The sequence below is a fragment of the Protopterus annectens genome, chromosome 16.part0 (assembly GCF_019279795.1).
Source record: "Protopterus annectens isolate FY-2018-M chromosome 16.part0, PAN1.0, whole genome shotgun sequence".
Taxonomy (NCBI): domain Eukaryota; kingdom Metazoa; phylum Chordata; order Ceratodontiformes; family Protopteridae; genus Protopterus; species Protopterus annectens.
The window spans coordinates 107939322-107954556 of record NC_056750.1 but is presented as its reverse complement, the minus strand read 5'-3'; the positions used below and the strand labels follow the sequence as shown (position 1 = coordinate 107954556).

The 15235-nt window shown below is 39.5% G+C and overlaps 1 protein-coding gene across 1 annotated transcript in view; it reads right to left on the bottom strand.

The window, feature by feature from the left end:
- Positions 1-863: 863 nt before the first annotated feature.
- Positions 864-15235, bottom strand: part of LOC122790862 (protein mono-ADP-ribosyltransferase PARP14-like) — a 1931416-nt gene continuing 1917044 nt past the window's right edge. The window contains exon 15 of the mRNA XM_044058520.1: positions 864-2684. Coding sequence (XP_043914455.1) covers positions 2401-2684 — 284 coding nt within the window. The 3' untranslated portion in view covers positions 864-2400. The remainder of the gene's footprint in view (positions 2685-15235) is intronic.

Genomic DNA, 15235 nt, shown 5'->3' with positions numbered 1-15235 from the left:
ACGGTGTCGGAGCCGATCGGAGCCGACACCGATGCCTGTGCCACATGGGTGTCGGAACCGATCGGAGCCGACATCGAAGTGGTCAATACAGATTCGGCACCGATAGCCATCGGTGCCGAAGGCTTTGTCAAGCCAGAATTGGCTCCAGCCGGAGCCGATCTCGACTCAGTACAAGTCGGAGCCGAGGCCGCAGGCTTAGATACAGAAGCCTGGGCCTTGGAAGGTTTTGCTGATTTTGGTGGAGCCGACTTAGCCGGAGAGCCCTCCGGCTTAAGAAGGCCCCTAAGAATCAGCTTATTACGTCTCTCCTGCAGGACTCTCTGGCTGAAGGAATGACAAATAGCACAGGAGTCCTGCAGGTGAAGAGGGCCCAGACAATACAGGCAAGAAGTGTGACCGTCTGTCAGAGACATCTTCTGACAGCACGAGTCACACTTCTTAAAACCTGACACCCTCTCCTTTGACATGGTGCTGAAAAAACACACACACACACACCAGTCAAAATTAACTTAAATAAAATACCAAAGGGTATTCTATAAAACCAACACACACACCCTAACGGGGGGGGATGGGATAGGGAAAAGTTTGACTAACAAAATTAAAGGAGACAGGGATTTTCTGTCAGAAAAAGTACAAAATAAACTTAAAACTATCAATAAAAGGTTTTTTTTTTTTTTTTTTTTTACTAAAAGGGGCTTAAATCTCACAAAAGTGAATAACTTACCAGGAGCTGGTAAAGAGAAGACCTCCTAAGCGAAGCGGCAAACGAGATCTGGGTACTTACCGCCTTGCATCATGGGATATGGGGCTGCCTCGAGCTGGTAAAAGTGACTCTCGAGCTTAGCAAGTGCCGAGTCAGAGCCGAGGGATCGGCTCCGAGCCCATCAAGCAAGAATGAAGGCGAGATTGACAACTTAACATCAATTGATTTTTGGTCCTGATACAAAAGAAGAAAGGTCATTTGAGTACAACTTTGGCATGGTAAAACAAAATTTTCACTAGCTACTACACATCTGCAAAACTGAAACTTGTGGCAGACATGCCATAAACAAGACGTGTTTTCTTGCAACAGTTTAAAAACTATTTGTGAAGCATATCTGCAGACAAATATATACTGAGTTACCTACACTAACAAGCATTACATCTCAAGCGATTGGGGGAAAAAAAACATACACGGCCTACTGTACCCTACAACACATGCCCCAAATGCTGAACATTCAATCAACATACATTCACATGCATACTCCATAGTGTAACAGCAAATCACACACACACACACACACACACACACACACACATCAAAAAACTCACAACCACCACTACCAGCTTTTTCGGTGAGAAAACAAGCCCCCACTGCAGCCTTTATATACACCAACTCTAAGACTGCACAATAGTGGGAAAAAGGGCATATTCCCAAGCCCTGAAATAGGGCACGCTGGCACACCTAAGAAAGGGCACCTTTCAATCAGTTGATCAACATTTTCCATGGCTGGATTGTGACACAGCTGAAAATGTTCAACTAGTTGTGCACTCGATCCACTGAATGGTACTCCTGGAAACATACTCACATCAGCTCATGAATCAGACTTTGAAAATGGCACCAAAGACAAAAATAGCGTACATACCATGGAATGTTTAAACATTCTGCCTTGGTCTTTTTTGTGAATGACAAAGCTATTTAGTAAATCAATATCAACACATTACTCTGGAAAAGTAAGGAATGATTTACAAAAAAGTTTCACAGAATGTGCATATGATCCAAGTAGATCCAATGAAAATGTAGAAAACTGTTACCATGGAATTGTTGCAAGAATGGGGGTCTCATTTTAAAGAGTTTTCCTTCCTTCCTTAATGCAACTGACTAAACATAAAACTATTTCTGAAATCACTATCATATTTTAATTCCACGATAATTCCAGGATAACTAGGGGGAAATGTTTATCAAACCAGCTTTTCAGATCAGCAGACAAGCTGCTTTGTTAGGCCTGAAAAGGACCAAATAAAACCAGAAAACATTCTTCAGTAAACTCTAACATCTTGTGAGCATGTCAATATGGAAACTATTGTTTAAGTGTATGTTGTACAGTCAGAAGACCTAACAAGATTACCCAGGAATCAGCTCAATATACAAAATGTATTCATTATTTATAACGGTGACCTCTCAGCAATATTATCATGAATTTAATATTTTATTTCAAGGTGCTTTCATCAATTCAACCCCAAGATGAAATTTCACATCTTTGAACGCGCATTCTCAGGTATCTTTGAAGTGATTTTCCAGCTTTCATAATTATTGTTCAAAACTGAATTTAATTTCTGTACAGCACCAACACCAAAGAGTGTGTCACATCACTCATCAATTAAGTTCTGGAGAGGTGTATGGAGGTAATTATGGTTTATTTATCGGAAGGTGATCAGGTAATCTGGATAGGCTTGATCGTCATGAAAGACAACATACTTCATGGGTTTGGAAATGTTGTCTACAAGGCTGTCGTACAGATCTGTGGAATCTTTGTTGGATCTGGGTGGAGGCACTTTAATGTTACTTTGTCCTTTTGTATACTGACCAACCAGGACTCTTGCAAAATACATGTACTTTAGTCCTTCGCTGTCTGGTGGGCAAAACTTCTTAGCTGAATAGGCCGCCTCCACTGCAAAATATACGCCTTTGCCAAACATAGCAGCTTAAAAATAAAGGCATATCAATTAGAGTTACAAATGAAATACTTCCACCATGAAAAATAAAAAAAAAAATTTGATATAGGATCTTTTATATTCATTCTATTAGTAATTTCTTATTTTTTACACATCACTTTTTTCAAATATGGTATAGTGTATTACTGATATTAGTTTGGGAAACAACATAAATGGGCACATTCCAGCTTGCTGATTCTATAACATTACACCCAGACCCTAATTTCCCCAGTTTACAACATGCTCTCAGAATTTTAATTTTGCAAAAAGGATTTTTAAATGATTATAATACACTTCCATGCTCCCTGAACAAAAACAAATGTCAGGTAACTTAAACAATTTCTCCCACAAGTTTACCCATTTAAAAACTTATAAATGAATCACTAAAGTTTATAAGTTTTAAGTCTATCTACAAGCTGAGTCTATTACTTGCAAATTTTTATTATAATGCCTGGCTCTGCAGCATAGAGGAATAAAGCCTAACAACTACCACCCAAATGACTCACGTTCAAACAATGGCACAGCCAGTAAAGGAGCTGGAGATGGGGGACTGAGAATCAGTGTACAAAGCTGGCTCATCCATCTTTGAGGGAAGCAGAAATGGAAGAAAGTGGTGGTTTCCATCAGCTGATCAACACCAAGGAAGCACAATCTTACACAACACTGAAATGTCAGTGACTGGGGACATGGGCTTGATGCTATCAAGCTGATGAAAGCAGCACTCGTGTGCATGCGTGTGTTTGTGCATTCTAGTGTGTATGTGTGCACGTACGCATGTGTGCATAAGGTATTACAGACTGCTCACGCCCACTATCAAAGGTGGGTTTAAGGTCTAAAAAACAAAAAACCCTGATGGCTGCCTGGACAATGGCTTCTTGTGACTGGCTCTCTCCCCACTCGGAAGTGAATGGGCTTCTTGATTGTGAGAGAGCAAATGGTTGCCAAAGAGTTAGGAATTGAAAGACATAGAAAAAAGGTTTTCCCAGAAGCTAACCTTTAAGATTCTAAAGAACTATAATATTGTGGTGTACACCCATAACGCAAAGCAAGAGTAATTGTGGCTGTCTATGAGTAGTAGTGTAGAACAGCACCACGTTTTATCACTTCCTTTAAGAATGGGCATTTTATAATATTGCGGGTTATAAATTAACTCTTTTGTGAGAGTGTTTTATTCTGACTTGCTGTTTTATCATGAGATTGAATGGTGTAGTGGCAGCAAGACAGAATTTGTATTAAGGGAGGATAATGCAATTTTATCAAATCTGGTTTCACTTGGTATTGAAACTGGAGTAATGAGAGTTATTTTTACAAAGTGGGCTACATTTGCAAGAGTGTTTGTTGTAACCAATCAAATTCAGGCCTTATGCTTCAAACTTCAAGAAGTAAGCTCCAGTGCACAAACCACAGTTTGCCTTTACCTGCCCCCAAACTCAAGACAATCTGTATGAATTTGTAACATATCCCTCTGCTGCAAAAACTCAATGTACTGTTATCATAACTATACCCTCCTCTATCATCTCATCTCCTTTATCTTCCTTTCACCTTTTCCCCTTCTTCCTTTCTTTGGGCTGCTCTAATTCTTTACCTTATGTCCTAGATTTTGAACACGTCTTTGTAGCGACAAACATTTTTTTGTAAAACCCTGACAATCCATGCATAATCAATAAATGACTCTTGCTAATTGTTCTCTTCTTTCTGGTCACTAGGCATCTCATACTTCTCTGTTTATAGGAGTGAAGCTTGTCTTCTCCTAATACTAGGTGTTACAGTACAATCTGTAAACATTGTATCTGCATCTATTATATATCTAATTTACTATGCTTCTGTTTGTATTAATACTACATGACTCATAATATGTTTTTATTGGGTTTACTGTAATTACTGCTCTAAATTGTTATGTCTTTGCTACTATAATTTTTATTGGTGCTTTTCTACCCGGGCTTCCGCTGAAAATGTGCTACTAGCCCAGTTAGACCATCCCGGTAAACAAATGTAAAATAAAATAAAATAAATAAAATGAAAATATTGATGATTTGCCCTGCGTATACATCACTGTATTTAAAAAAAATATTCAAATACAACCCATGTAACTGTTATTTTAGTCAAAAATGTTTGTAAATGATGAAACTGATGTAAAAGATATCTGAATAATGCAACTGTTGCTCATGAAAGAAACTGACTGCAAGTCATGAAACAATGCAAATGATGTCCATTACGTCTGTATAATGCAAGTTTGTTCTCTGGGCCACCACTGAAAAAGGGCACTACTCAGACTTTTCCAGTAAACAAATGCCAGCCCATAAATAAACACCTCCCCTCAGACCTAAAATTGCTATCGAGTTACTCTATGGTCAAGCCCCCTATCAAAATAATTCTTGTTTAAATAAAGCAATGTGGATCATATTACATAATTCACCTCGTCATCTCCCCCCCTCACTTTAGTTGTCTCTCTCTTCTGTCATTCATTTATTTTTTGTAAATATGTATATAGTTCTAGTACTTATTAGTCATTAATACATTGTTACAGCTATTAATTTAACTTTTTTTGCATGTATGTAACTGTTCTATCAATCTGATATAACACTGTTTTACATTGCTTCTTGGTTTGTTCTGTAATCTTGTAATTTGCAACCCAGCCTGTGCCCATAATCAGTCATACTGTTATCAGTGCTCAAACCCAAAAAAACAAATAAAATTACATAAATAAATAGATAACTTTTTCGAGTTGATATTTCTGGTTATTGGACAACAGTACAGTTTTGAACTACAGCCGTAGTGTGCTTTACTTTTCACTGCAGCAAGGTGCTGTACATGTGCAGGAACTGGTGATTAGACAACAGTACGGTTTTGAACTGCAGATGCAGTTTGGCTTGCTTTTCACTGCAGCAAGGTGCTGCACATGTGCAGGAACTGCTGACTGGACAACAGCACGGTTTTGAACTGCAGATGTAGTTTGGCTCACTTTTCACTGCAGCAAGGTGCTGTACATGTGCAAGAACAAGTTTTCCATTGCAGGATAACGGCCCTTTCTGCAAGGCTGTGTGATCATTAGTCAGTGAACTTAAGTAAATGTGTATGAGGGTTGCAAGGGATCCTATCCCCATCTGTTGTGGAAGTTGAGATTGGAAGGTACTTGTGGATTCTATTTTTATGTGTTCTTTTATATGAATTTGTGAATTAACTGGTGGGATGTGGTTTGACTGAGAAAGGTATTTATGCTTTTTTTTTAGATTTAGTGACATTCAAGTGTTGGAAGGTGTGTTTTTATTGTCACGTTTTATATTATTTTAGACCATTGTTTAGTTGAACCAGGGTGCTGTGTAATACTAAAAACTGTTCCTAGCTATGGTGTCATAGTTTCATGGACTGTTAGTCTTAGGTTGAGGAAACAAGTAATAAAAGTTTGGTGGCTGAGAGCATGTGCTTTGGAGGAGAAATGAGGTATCAGTCAGAAAGTGTGGTGGAGGTTTGAATGATGATGGAACATGCCATGTCAGAAAGTGCTGGTAGGGGTTTGAATGATGACAGAACATGCCATGGGATGTTCAGCAAAGATGGTGGCTGTTTTTTCTGAAATACTGCCGTACTGTCCGGCATATGTACAATTTACTTAATATAGACTTGTACACATTTTAGCTCTGTCCTGATGGTTTTAGTATTTCCCATATTCTTGGTTGTGCATCACCTGAAACTACATGGGTTGTAGCCTGCCTAGGCTATACCAACCAGACAATTTACAAAGCTCTGGCACCCTGCCACGCCTTCACTCTGACTCCTAGCCACAAGGAGGTAAATCAGCCTGAGTGAATAGTTTTTGGGACTTTCTTGCTATACAGGGGAGGGAGAGAGAGAGAGAGAGAGAGAGAGAGAGATAGAGAAAGTGTGTGTGTGCGAGAGAGAACAATTTACCTGTCATGAAATAGTAAAATATAACAGCCATACATAAAACCACAAGTTAGATCCAACTACATCTATATACAAGAGCAGGGAGATTGAAGGTAGGGGCAGCTGCTGCAGCAGTGAGGAATTGCGAAATTTATTGTTGTGGGTAAGTGCAGCTTATGGAAGTGTACTGTGTTCATCATTTCCACTGCTGCAGTAGCCTTTAGGCAGTACGAGTACATTACCAAAGCCTATCCAACATGGGAAAAGGAGGGATACGGATCCAAAAGCCCTGGAGAATGGTCCTAGCAAAGCCTGCCCTGGACTTGGAAAAAGGAATCTGGTTTGTAGTGCTTCGGGAAAATATGTAAAGGGGATCATGTAATTGCCTCCAGAATGCTTCTTGAATCCCACCTCTTTCCAGTAATCAAGTGAAGAAGACAAGGCTCTAGTAGAATGTGGGTTTTGTTTGTGGGTCTTGATACAGAGAAAGCATTCAGCACAGTAAGCTGGGATTTTACCAGGAGGGCAATGGAAACATTTATATTCCATGATAAAACAATAAGGTTAATATGGAAATATATGAAGGATCAGAGTCAAGAATTAAACTGAGAGGGTTCCTATCTGATAAGTTGTGTTTGAACAGCGGAACCAGGCAGGGCTTTCCTCTCTCCCCTTTGTTATTTGCTTTATATTGAAAGCCATTGACAATGAACATAAGAAATTCAGCAATGCAAGGATACAACTGGTGTGGTAATCACAAAAAGTTGGCTTTATGTGATATTATTTTGTACCAAATAAATCCAGAAATGACATCTCAGTGTTGTGGAACATTTTAACACAGTTTCAAGTTTTTTCTGGGATACAACACTAATTAAGATAAAACAGGCTATAGCCATAAAGAACACACCCATACATGAGTTGATTCAGCAGTACCCATATTTATGGGGACACAATAAGATGAAATATTTAGTAGTATGGATTAAAAGGCTTCTGTTATGACAGCCAAGGTTATGTGGGAAGAGACTAAACAAAAGATAATAAAAACTGAGTAACTGGAAGCTCTTGTTTATGGATATAGATAGTAAGATACAAGCAGCAAAAATATATTTGGTCTCTTTAATTTTATATATGGGTCGGGGAAAATTTTTTATCTACCAGAGGAAATGTGGGCAATAATTAATAGAGTTGAAGGAATTTGTCTGTGAGGGAAAGAAGGAAAGAATTAAGTGGGTAAGTTAATGCTTCCTGTAGAGTAAGATGGTTTAGAATTACCTGATTTGAATGGGCATTTTAGATCTACACAGTTAAGGCTTATATACATAACACAAGCAGGTTATAATTCAAAATAGAAAGGGATAATGATGAAGCGGGGGGGACAACGACAAGAAATATAATTGAGTGGGATTCTGGATGCAGATCTTTAAGGAGAATAACAACAGCCACAGAGAATATTATATTCATAAAGTAGCAGAAAGCTTTCTATGAACTAAGCCAATATGGGAAAGGAGACAATAAATTTTGCCAAAAGGGATGAGTGCAAGTAGGGGTACAGAAAGTAGACAAGAGGGGGCTAGAATTTAATGAAGAAAACTGGCAAATGAATCAAGGTACTGAGAGCAAATAACTTGACAGGGAAAGTTAACTGAGTGGGATGAGGCCAAGAAGCCATTTGAACTACAGGCTAGAGGCTGCCTTCCCTACCAGGGACTGATATCAGAGTACAAAGATAAAAGGATAGTGGAGCCTTAAGTGAAAAATCTGCTCTGGTAGAGTTTTTAGCTGAATCTAGAACAGGAGCTCCTGTTAAAAATGGGTAATCAGTAGGGCATATAAAACACTGCCTAATAACGACAAGAATCAATCAGAGGTGGTTAGGAAAGATTAGGAAGTGAGACTGGAAAAGCAAGAGAACAATAGGAGGACTTATGCATGGCTCTGTACTATGCAACAGAAAGTTCAGGATCTTTGATTGGAAGTGATTGCAATTACAAGCAGACTTCAAAGAAGTTTTCCTCAAGTAGACAGCAAATGTTGGTGATGTGATGGGGGAAGAAAGAGGTAAATGGGAACATATGTTTTTGAAGTGTAGTGAGTTGGCAGATTTAAAAAAATTCCCTACTCTGACATAAATATTGGGTGAGCAAATGGGTGTAACTATTGAAATTATTTCTAGCTGAGAGACAGGATTTGTATTGTCTAGACATAGTAAGGCATTATTAAGTTTCTGCTGGCTACCAAAAAAGCAGTTTCTTGAAAATGGAAATCAAAATGTGAACCAACTGTATTTGAAGTACTGGATATTACAAAAGAGATAAAAGAACTGGAAGAGAGATCTTCAGAAAAAGAAAACATCAAATTACATAGAAATAAATGGAAATTGTGGGAACGATACATGCAGAATAATGTTCAGGAGAAGGAGTGAGGTTTAAGGGAAGGCAGAAATTCATCAATCTATGTAATATTAGACTGACAACCGTTACAAAGCATGAAAAAATATGTGATGTATAATATATATAAATGGAAAAAAAAATTAACATGATTTGTTTTATTTTCTGTTAATGTATGTTCACTTCTGTCTTAAGTGATAATTTAATAAAAGGGTTCTAGAAGAATGTGCATAATACTGCATGGAACAGATTTACCATGGTGGATATAACAAAAAAAAATAACAGGACAACCACCAGGAAGTTGTCTGTTTAGACACAAGATATCTCTTCTTTGTCCCATGATAAGATATGAACAGCTGATCAGCTTTTCTGTACCTGAGCTGCCCATGCATGTCCAGAGAAGGTAGAATACTTTCTCCCTGTTTTTTAGGATCTGGATAGAAACCTAAGAGACTGATGGCGTGATTTAAGGTAAACTCTTTTGGTATAAAATAGGGGTTTGTTCTTAATGAAATGCTATCCCTGTGGAATATGAGACATGGCTCACCTATCATGACACTCTTCTTGCAGATGTCACAGCAGTGAGAAGTACTGGTCTCCAAGTCATGAACCTCAAATCTGTCTGATAAGCAGGTTCAACTGGAGACATAATAAACATTTCTGGCACAAAGTTAAGATCTCAAGGAGGACTGACCTGTTTACAGAGAGGTCTAAAATGTAAAACTCCTTTCAGAAACTGTTTTACTATAAACAGAAAAGAAACTGGAGGATTCACTGTCAAACATACTGAAATGGCTGCTAGATGAACCTTTACAGAGGAATAAGCAAGGCCAGAGGAGAGTAACTCACACAAACATTTCACCACAGGTGTTACTGAAACCCTAATGGGCCCCTGGTTATTGGCTAGCTACTAAATAGAAAATATCTTACATTTGTCAAAACATAATTTTTAGTAGCAGTTTTTCCTGTTTGCTTTAGTAACAGCTGCACTTCTTCATGAATTAAGTGCCAAAAATAAATCAAAATTAAATCCTTCTGGCAGTTAGTTGAAGTTGTTTGAGACTGGGGTGTATCAAACTCCTCCTGTCTTGTCTGAGTAGGTCCAGGTTGTGAGGAAGCTTGTGGTATTTGCTTTCGTCCAATTCCATAAGAAGGGAAAAAAACAGTGCAGTCTTGAGCTAGAAAGGGAGTGATCACAATTATTTTTGGAAAGTCCTTTTGAATTTTTAGAATTAACCTGGATATCAGTGGAAAGGGTGGAAAGGAACATTCCTGTCTACGGGAATGAAAGGACATCTGTTTTACAGGCTTGCTTGCAAGGAGCCCTGGTTCAGAATTTGCTTTGTTGTCTACTGTGAAAGGAAGCAAATAGATCTAGTTCAGGTGTTCCCCACAACTGGACTAATTCCTGGAAGACTCCCTTGTTCAATATGCATTTCTGAGGGTCTGTCCTAGTCCTGCTCAGCTTATCTGCCATTGCATTTTGCTCTGACAGAATGTAAGATGTTTAGAGCGTTAAGGAATGCTGTATAGCTATCACTGCCAGCCTGTATAGAGAGTAAGATCTTGTACTCCCTTGCTTGTTTATGTGCCACATGACTGGTGTTGTCTGCTATCACCTATAGAGATCTCACAGACCTCAGATAATGAAGAGATTTCTAGGCATGGATCTCAGACAACATTTCTTTGACACTCATATGCTTTGGCTTGTCTGAAGAATTTCACAGGCCTTGCACCACTAGCCCCTTGGAAACTATCCCCAAGCAAAATTTGAGGTATCTATAGTGAGAGATTGGCATGGGGTTTGAGGAGAGAAGAGGAAAATCTGGGTTTAGCTGCATCTGATGTCTCCACCATTGCAGATCCTTTTTCACAATGCTCAAAAAAAGATGTTATGTACTCACTATAATGTTCCATGTGTGTTGTCCATCTTTGCCTTCATTCTTACCAGGATGGGTTCAGATCCGATCTTTGAGTCTGACTTGGCCTTATATACAAGCTCAAGGTCTTCCACTAGCTTGTGGCTAAACCCTATCCCAGCATGTACTAGGAAAGTTCCCCAGATCTTGTTTGCAGTTATAATACAAGAATACAAAATAAAGGCAGTTTAATACCTTAGAGAGCAATAAAGAACATCAGAGATCAATAATATCCAATTGCACCAACTCGGTCTTCCAGGAGTAAAAAGGATGGGGGGAAGGAGGGTGGTATGTAAGAATGAAGGAGAGGATGGGTAACACACATGGAACGTTACAGTGAGTACATAACTTCTTTATGTGTTGTTGCCCTATCTTGCCTTCATTCCTACCAGGATGGGACAGCGTCCCTAGCACCATCTTTCTTGGGGGGGCTCAAAGAATATTCTTCAGAATCGTGGATCCAAAGAAGGCCCTGTTCCTGGAGGCCAAATCGACTTTGTAATGATTGATAAAGCTATGCGGTCTTGCCAACGTTGCCGCAGCAGAAATGGTATCAACTGGTAGTCTAGCCAGAAAGGTGGAAGAGGTTGCAATGGCTCTTGTAGAGTGGGCTTTAACTCTATGAGAAAGATCTCTGTTCTGAGATTTATAAACAAATGTTATGCAATCTGAAAGCCATTTTGAAAGTGTCACTTTGGAGACAGGGGAACTTTTCTTTGAATCTGAATAAGATATAAATAGTTGGTCAGATTTTCTGAAGTCTGTAGTCCTGTGTAAGTAGAAATGCAATTGTCTATGTACATCCAATTGGTGTAACATGTATTCTGCTTTATTCTCCTAATCTGGATAAAAGACTGGCAGTTCTATGGACTGGTTCAAATTTGATTCTGAACATACTTTTGGCAAAAAGGAGGGATTTGTTCGTGAGGAGACCCTGTCTCTATAGAACAGCAAGTAGGGGGGCTTTATTGATAAGGCTTGCAGCTCTGATACTCTTCTAGCAGAAGTAATTGCTATCAAGAGAACAGTTTTCCATGTCAAGAATTTGAGTTCACAAGATGGTGCTGGCTCAAGCAGGGGAAGAATTAAACAAGATAAATCAAAATTTAAATCCAATAGTGCTGGAGGGTCTTTGATAGGTGGTCTTAATAATAAGGTACTTTTAAGAAAGGCTTTGCATAGTCTGTGAGACATAATATTGAGGCCTGATTCACCTAAATGGAAACTGGATAATGCTGCTAGCTGAACTCTAATGGTAGCTGCGGCTACGCCTTCATTGAAACTTTTGCCAATAATTCTAGTATGGAATTGACTGGGGCAGAAAACACGTCAATATGATTATGAGAAGCCCATAATGAGAATCTTTTCCATTTGCTTCTATATATTTTTCTCATTGAAGCCTTACGAGAAGATATTAGGATGTGTTTAACTGATGAAAAGAGGCCAGGAAACCTGGCTATGGTTGGAATCGGAGCAGCCAAGCTGTCAATTTGAGAGTTTGAAGGGAAGGATGGCGCATTCCCAAAGCATGAGTCAGAAGGTCTGGAACTGGGTCCAGAATCCAAGGCTCATCCCGAAGATGAGGCCACATGAAGGGGAACCAGATTTGATGAGGACAATATGGGGTGATGAGTATCAAGTCCTTTCCCAAGCAATTGGCTTTCTGCAGAACTTTGGGTATTAAAGGGAAGGGAGGAAAGGCATAAAGGAGACCCGTGGGACAATCGTGAACAAATGCATCCCTTGGTGACTCCCCCAGAGGGGGGATAAGGGTGAAATAGCTGCTACATTTGGCATTCATGGATGTCGCAAAAAGGTCACAGCAAGGCTGGCCCCATTTACGGAAAATCTTTTCCGCTACTTCCTGTTTTAGGGACCACTTGTGAGGCATCAGAATTACTCTGCTGAGTCTGTCTGCTATCAGACTGGATTTCCCTGTGATATGCTTGCTATCAGAAAGCATTGGGAGGAGGTGGCCCATGAGGTTTAAGGGAAAGCAGGAATTGAATGAGCTATGTAATGTTTGTGAATGCTTACTGAAGATTATACATGATGTATAATCGTTGCAACTGAAAATATGTCAATATTGTTTGTTTTCATTTATATAAATGCATGACTGCTTATGTCATAAGTGATAATTCAATAAAGATGTTTCTTGTATATCAATAATAATAATAATAATAATAATAATAGGTCCCATGCTCCAATATGGTCTGTCCTTGAGTGGTCTTAAACTTTTATCTGGCTTGCAGGTAATGACTTCCATCACATCAGTGTCCCGCAGTGCTATCTCCACTAATAAGTCAATCAGATGGTCAGTGGGAGGGACCAGCCAGAAAGAAGCCTTCAGCAACACTTCCTCATCAGGGAGGGGGGAATCTCTCTGAATTTCAGAGTCCTCAGAAGGGGACTGGAGATAGTCTTCCCTGTCACTGAAGGCCATATTAGTGGTAAGTGATAGGAGTCAGTGTGTCTCATTTTATATTGACACTTTCTGGTGGACTCTTCCACTGAGCCAGAACTGCCTTTGGAAACTTGAGCAAGGCTAGGTATGAGGGTTTGATACTGCTCTGCCTCTTGGACTGATGATAAGGGCTCAAAGATTCAGACAGGCTGGTGTACATGGGTTGAGCCAAAACCAATGGAGCATCATCTTCATGTACTGATGGGCAGGAGATAATCGTCTTTAAAAACTCAAACAATGACACAGATCCTGACAAGACCAAGCATAACTCGGCTGGAACTGACTTTGTCACCCATGAGGAGGAGCATAAAACCCCAAAACAGAAATCCCTGGCACTGACAGACTGGTTGGCTCCAGTGCCGAGATGAGTGCTATCATAATAAAAGTCAAAGTACTTAACAGTGAGGATGGGACTAAAAAGGTCAGTACTATGGACTAAGGCTTGTGTTTGGGTGTCTGGTGTTGAGACACACTCACACTGGGCTCCAAGGAAGCCAATTAGTATGTGATGGACATAAAGTTGGCAATGACAGACAAGATCTGGTCAGTGCTGACAGATGATATTACAGCACTGTCTTCAGCTCTGATACTATTGCCCCAGGGCATGTGCTGGGGAAATAGCAGCCAAAAATCAAGTGGATGGTAGGTGGGCCAACCTGCCACTCCCCCTGGAAACAGAGAGGATGGGATGACACTCGTCTAGTTGAAGCTTGACAAATGCTTTCATCATTCGTTCTCAATCAGTATCCACAATACTTCAGGCAGGCCTAAGGGTGGAGGCTGAGGGAGATCTACAGACAAGGATATCGGACAGCTCCCTCTACAAGAACGTGGCATTTAAGGAGGTTTCCCTCAGGGGAGACTGGTATGGAAATCAGGACTGGCTCAGTGTCCATGGTAGTTGTTTTCACAGGCATTGGAGAAGTCAGTTCTGAATGGATCATAGCAGACAATTCTCAACAAGTAGATGGTTTTGATATTTTTAAAGCACAAAAGGCAAAGGGAATTTTCCTTACTTTTTTCTCTTTCCTCCTCTATCAATCCTTTTATTCTCTCTCTCTCTCTTTTTCTCTGACTTTTTCTTTACCTTTACCATTTCTTCTTTCCTCAACTTTTTCTGAAGATTCAGCACGCGGAACACCTTTGTGTATCAACTCATTCTTACATTCTTAAGTGCCAAATGTGAATGTGGTCCAATGGCCTTAAAAATCTCACAGGGTGACTGAAGATGTTCTGGCCCCATGGACATGATGTGAAAGATGTATGTGCTGGAAAATCTTATGCTTACATTTAGACCACTTTCTAAACTCAGAAGCTTTTTCCATATTACGTCTATGCGAGCCCTATGGCACAACAGAAAACAGTTATATAAGCAGCAAATTGCAACAATATAAAAAATAGCAAGACATGGAACAAATGTGTGCTATTAATTTCTTAATGAAAACCATTAAAATGTTAGTAGTATAGGTGTATATGAGTGGGATAGGAGTAGGCCTTGGTTTATCACGCAGGAAGCTGAGAAAACTTTCTAAAACGGTCTTTTTTTGTAGAAAAATGAGCTGAAAGAAATAGAAAGCTGACTAAATTAAGAGGAAAGACTGAAAAGTTTTATCTCTCTGAAGAAACTAGATGATTTTGTCTGATGTGGATGGGGGCAAATGAGATCTGAGGAACTGTAGGACATCATGCATTGTAGGAAGGGGGAGGAGCTTGAGTGCTGGAGAAGCTCTGAAGTGGAAAAGTTGAAAAAAAACAAAAAACAAGTAATCTCCGTGGTATCCCCGAAGTCTCAAAACAACCCACTAAAGTGTAGTGGGTCTAAAAACAAAACAGTGTAAGAAACTTCTATGTGTGGAAGATTTTCAGTCCATATATTTCTAGTTAAT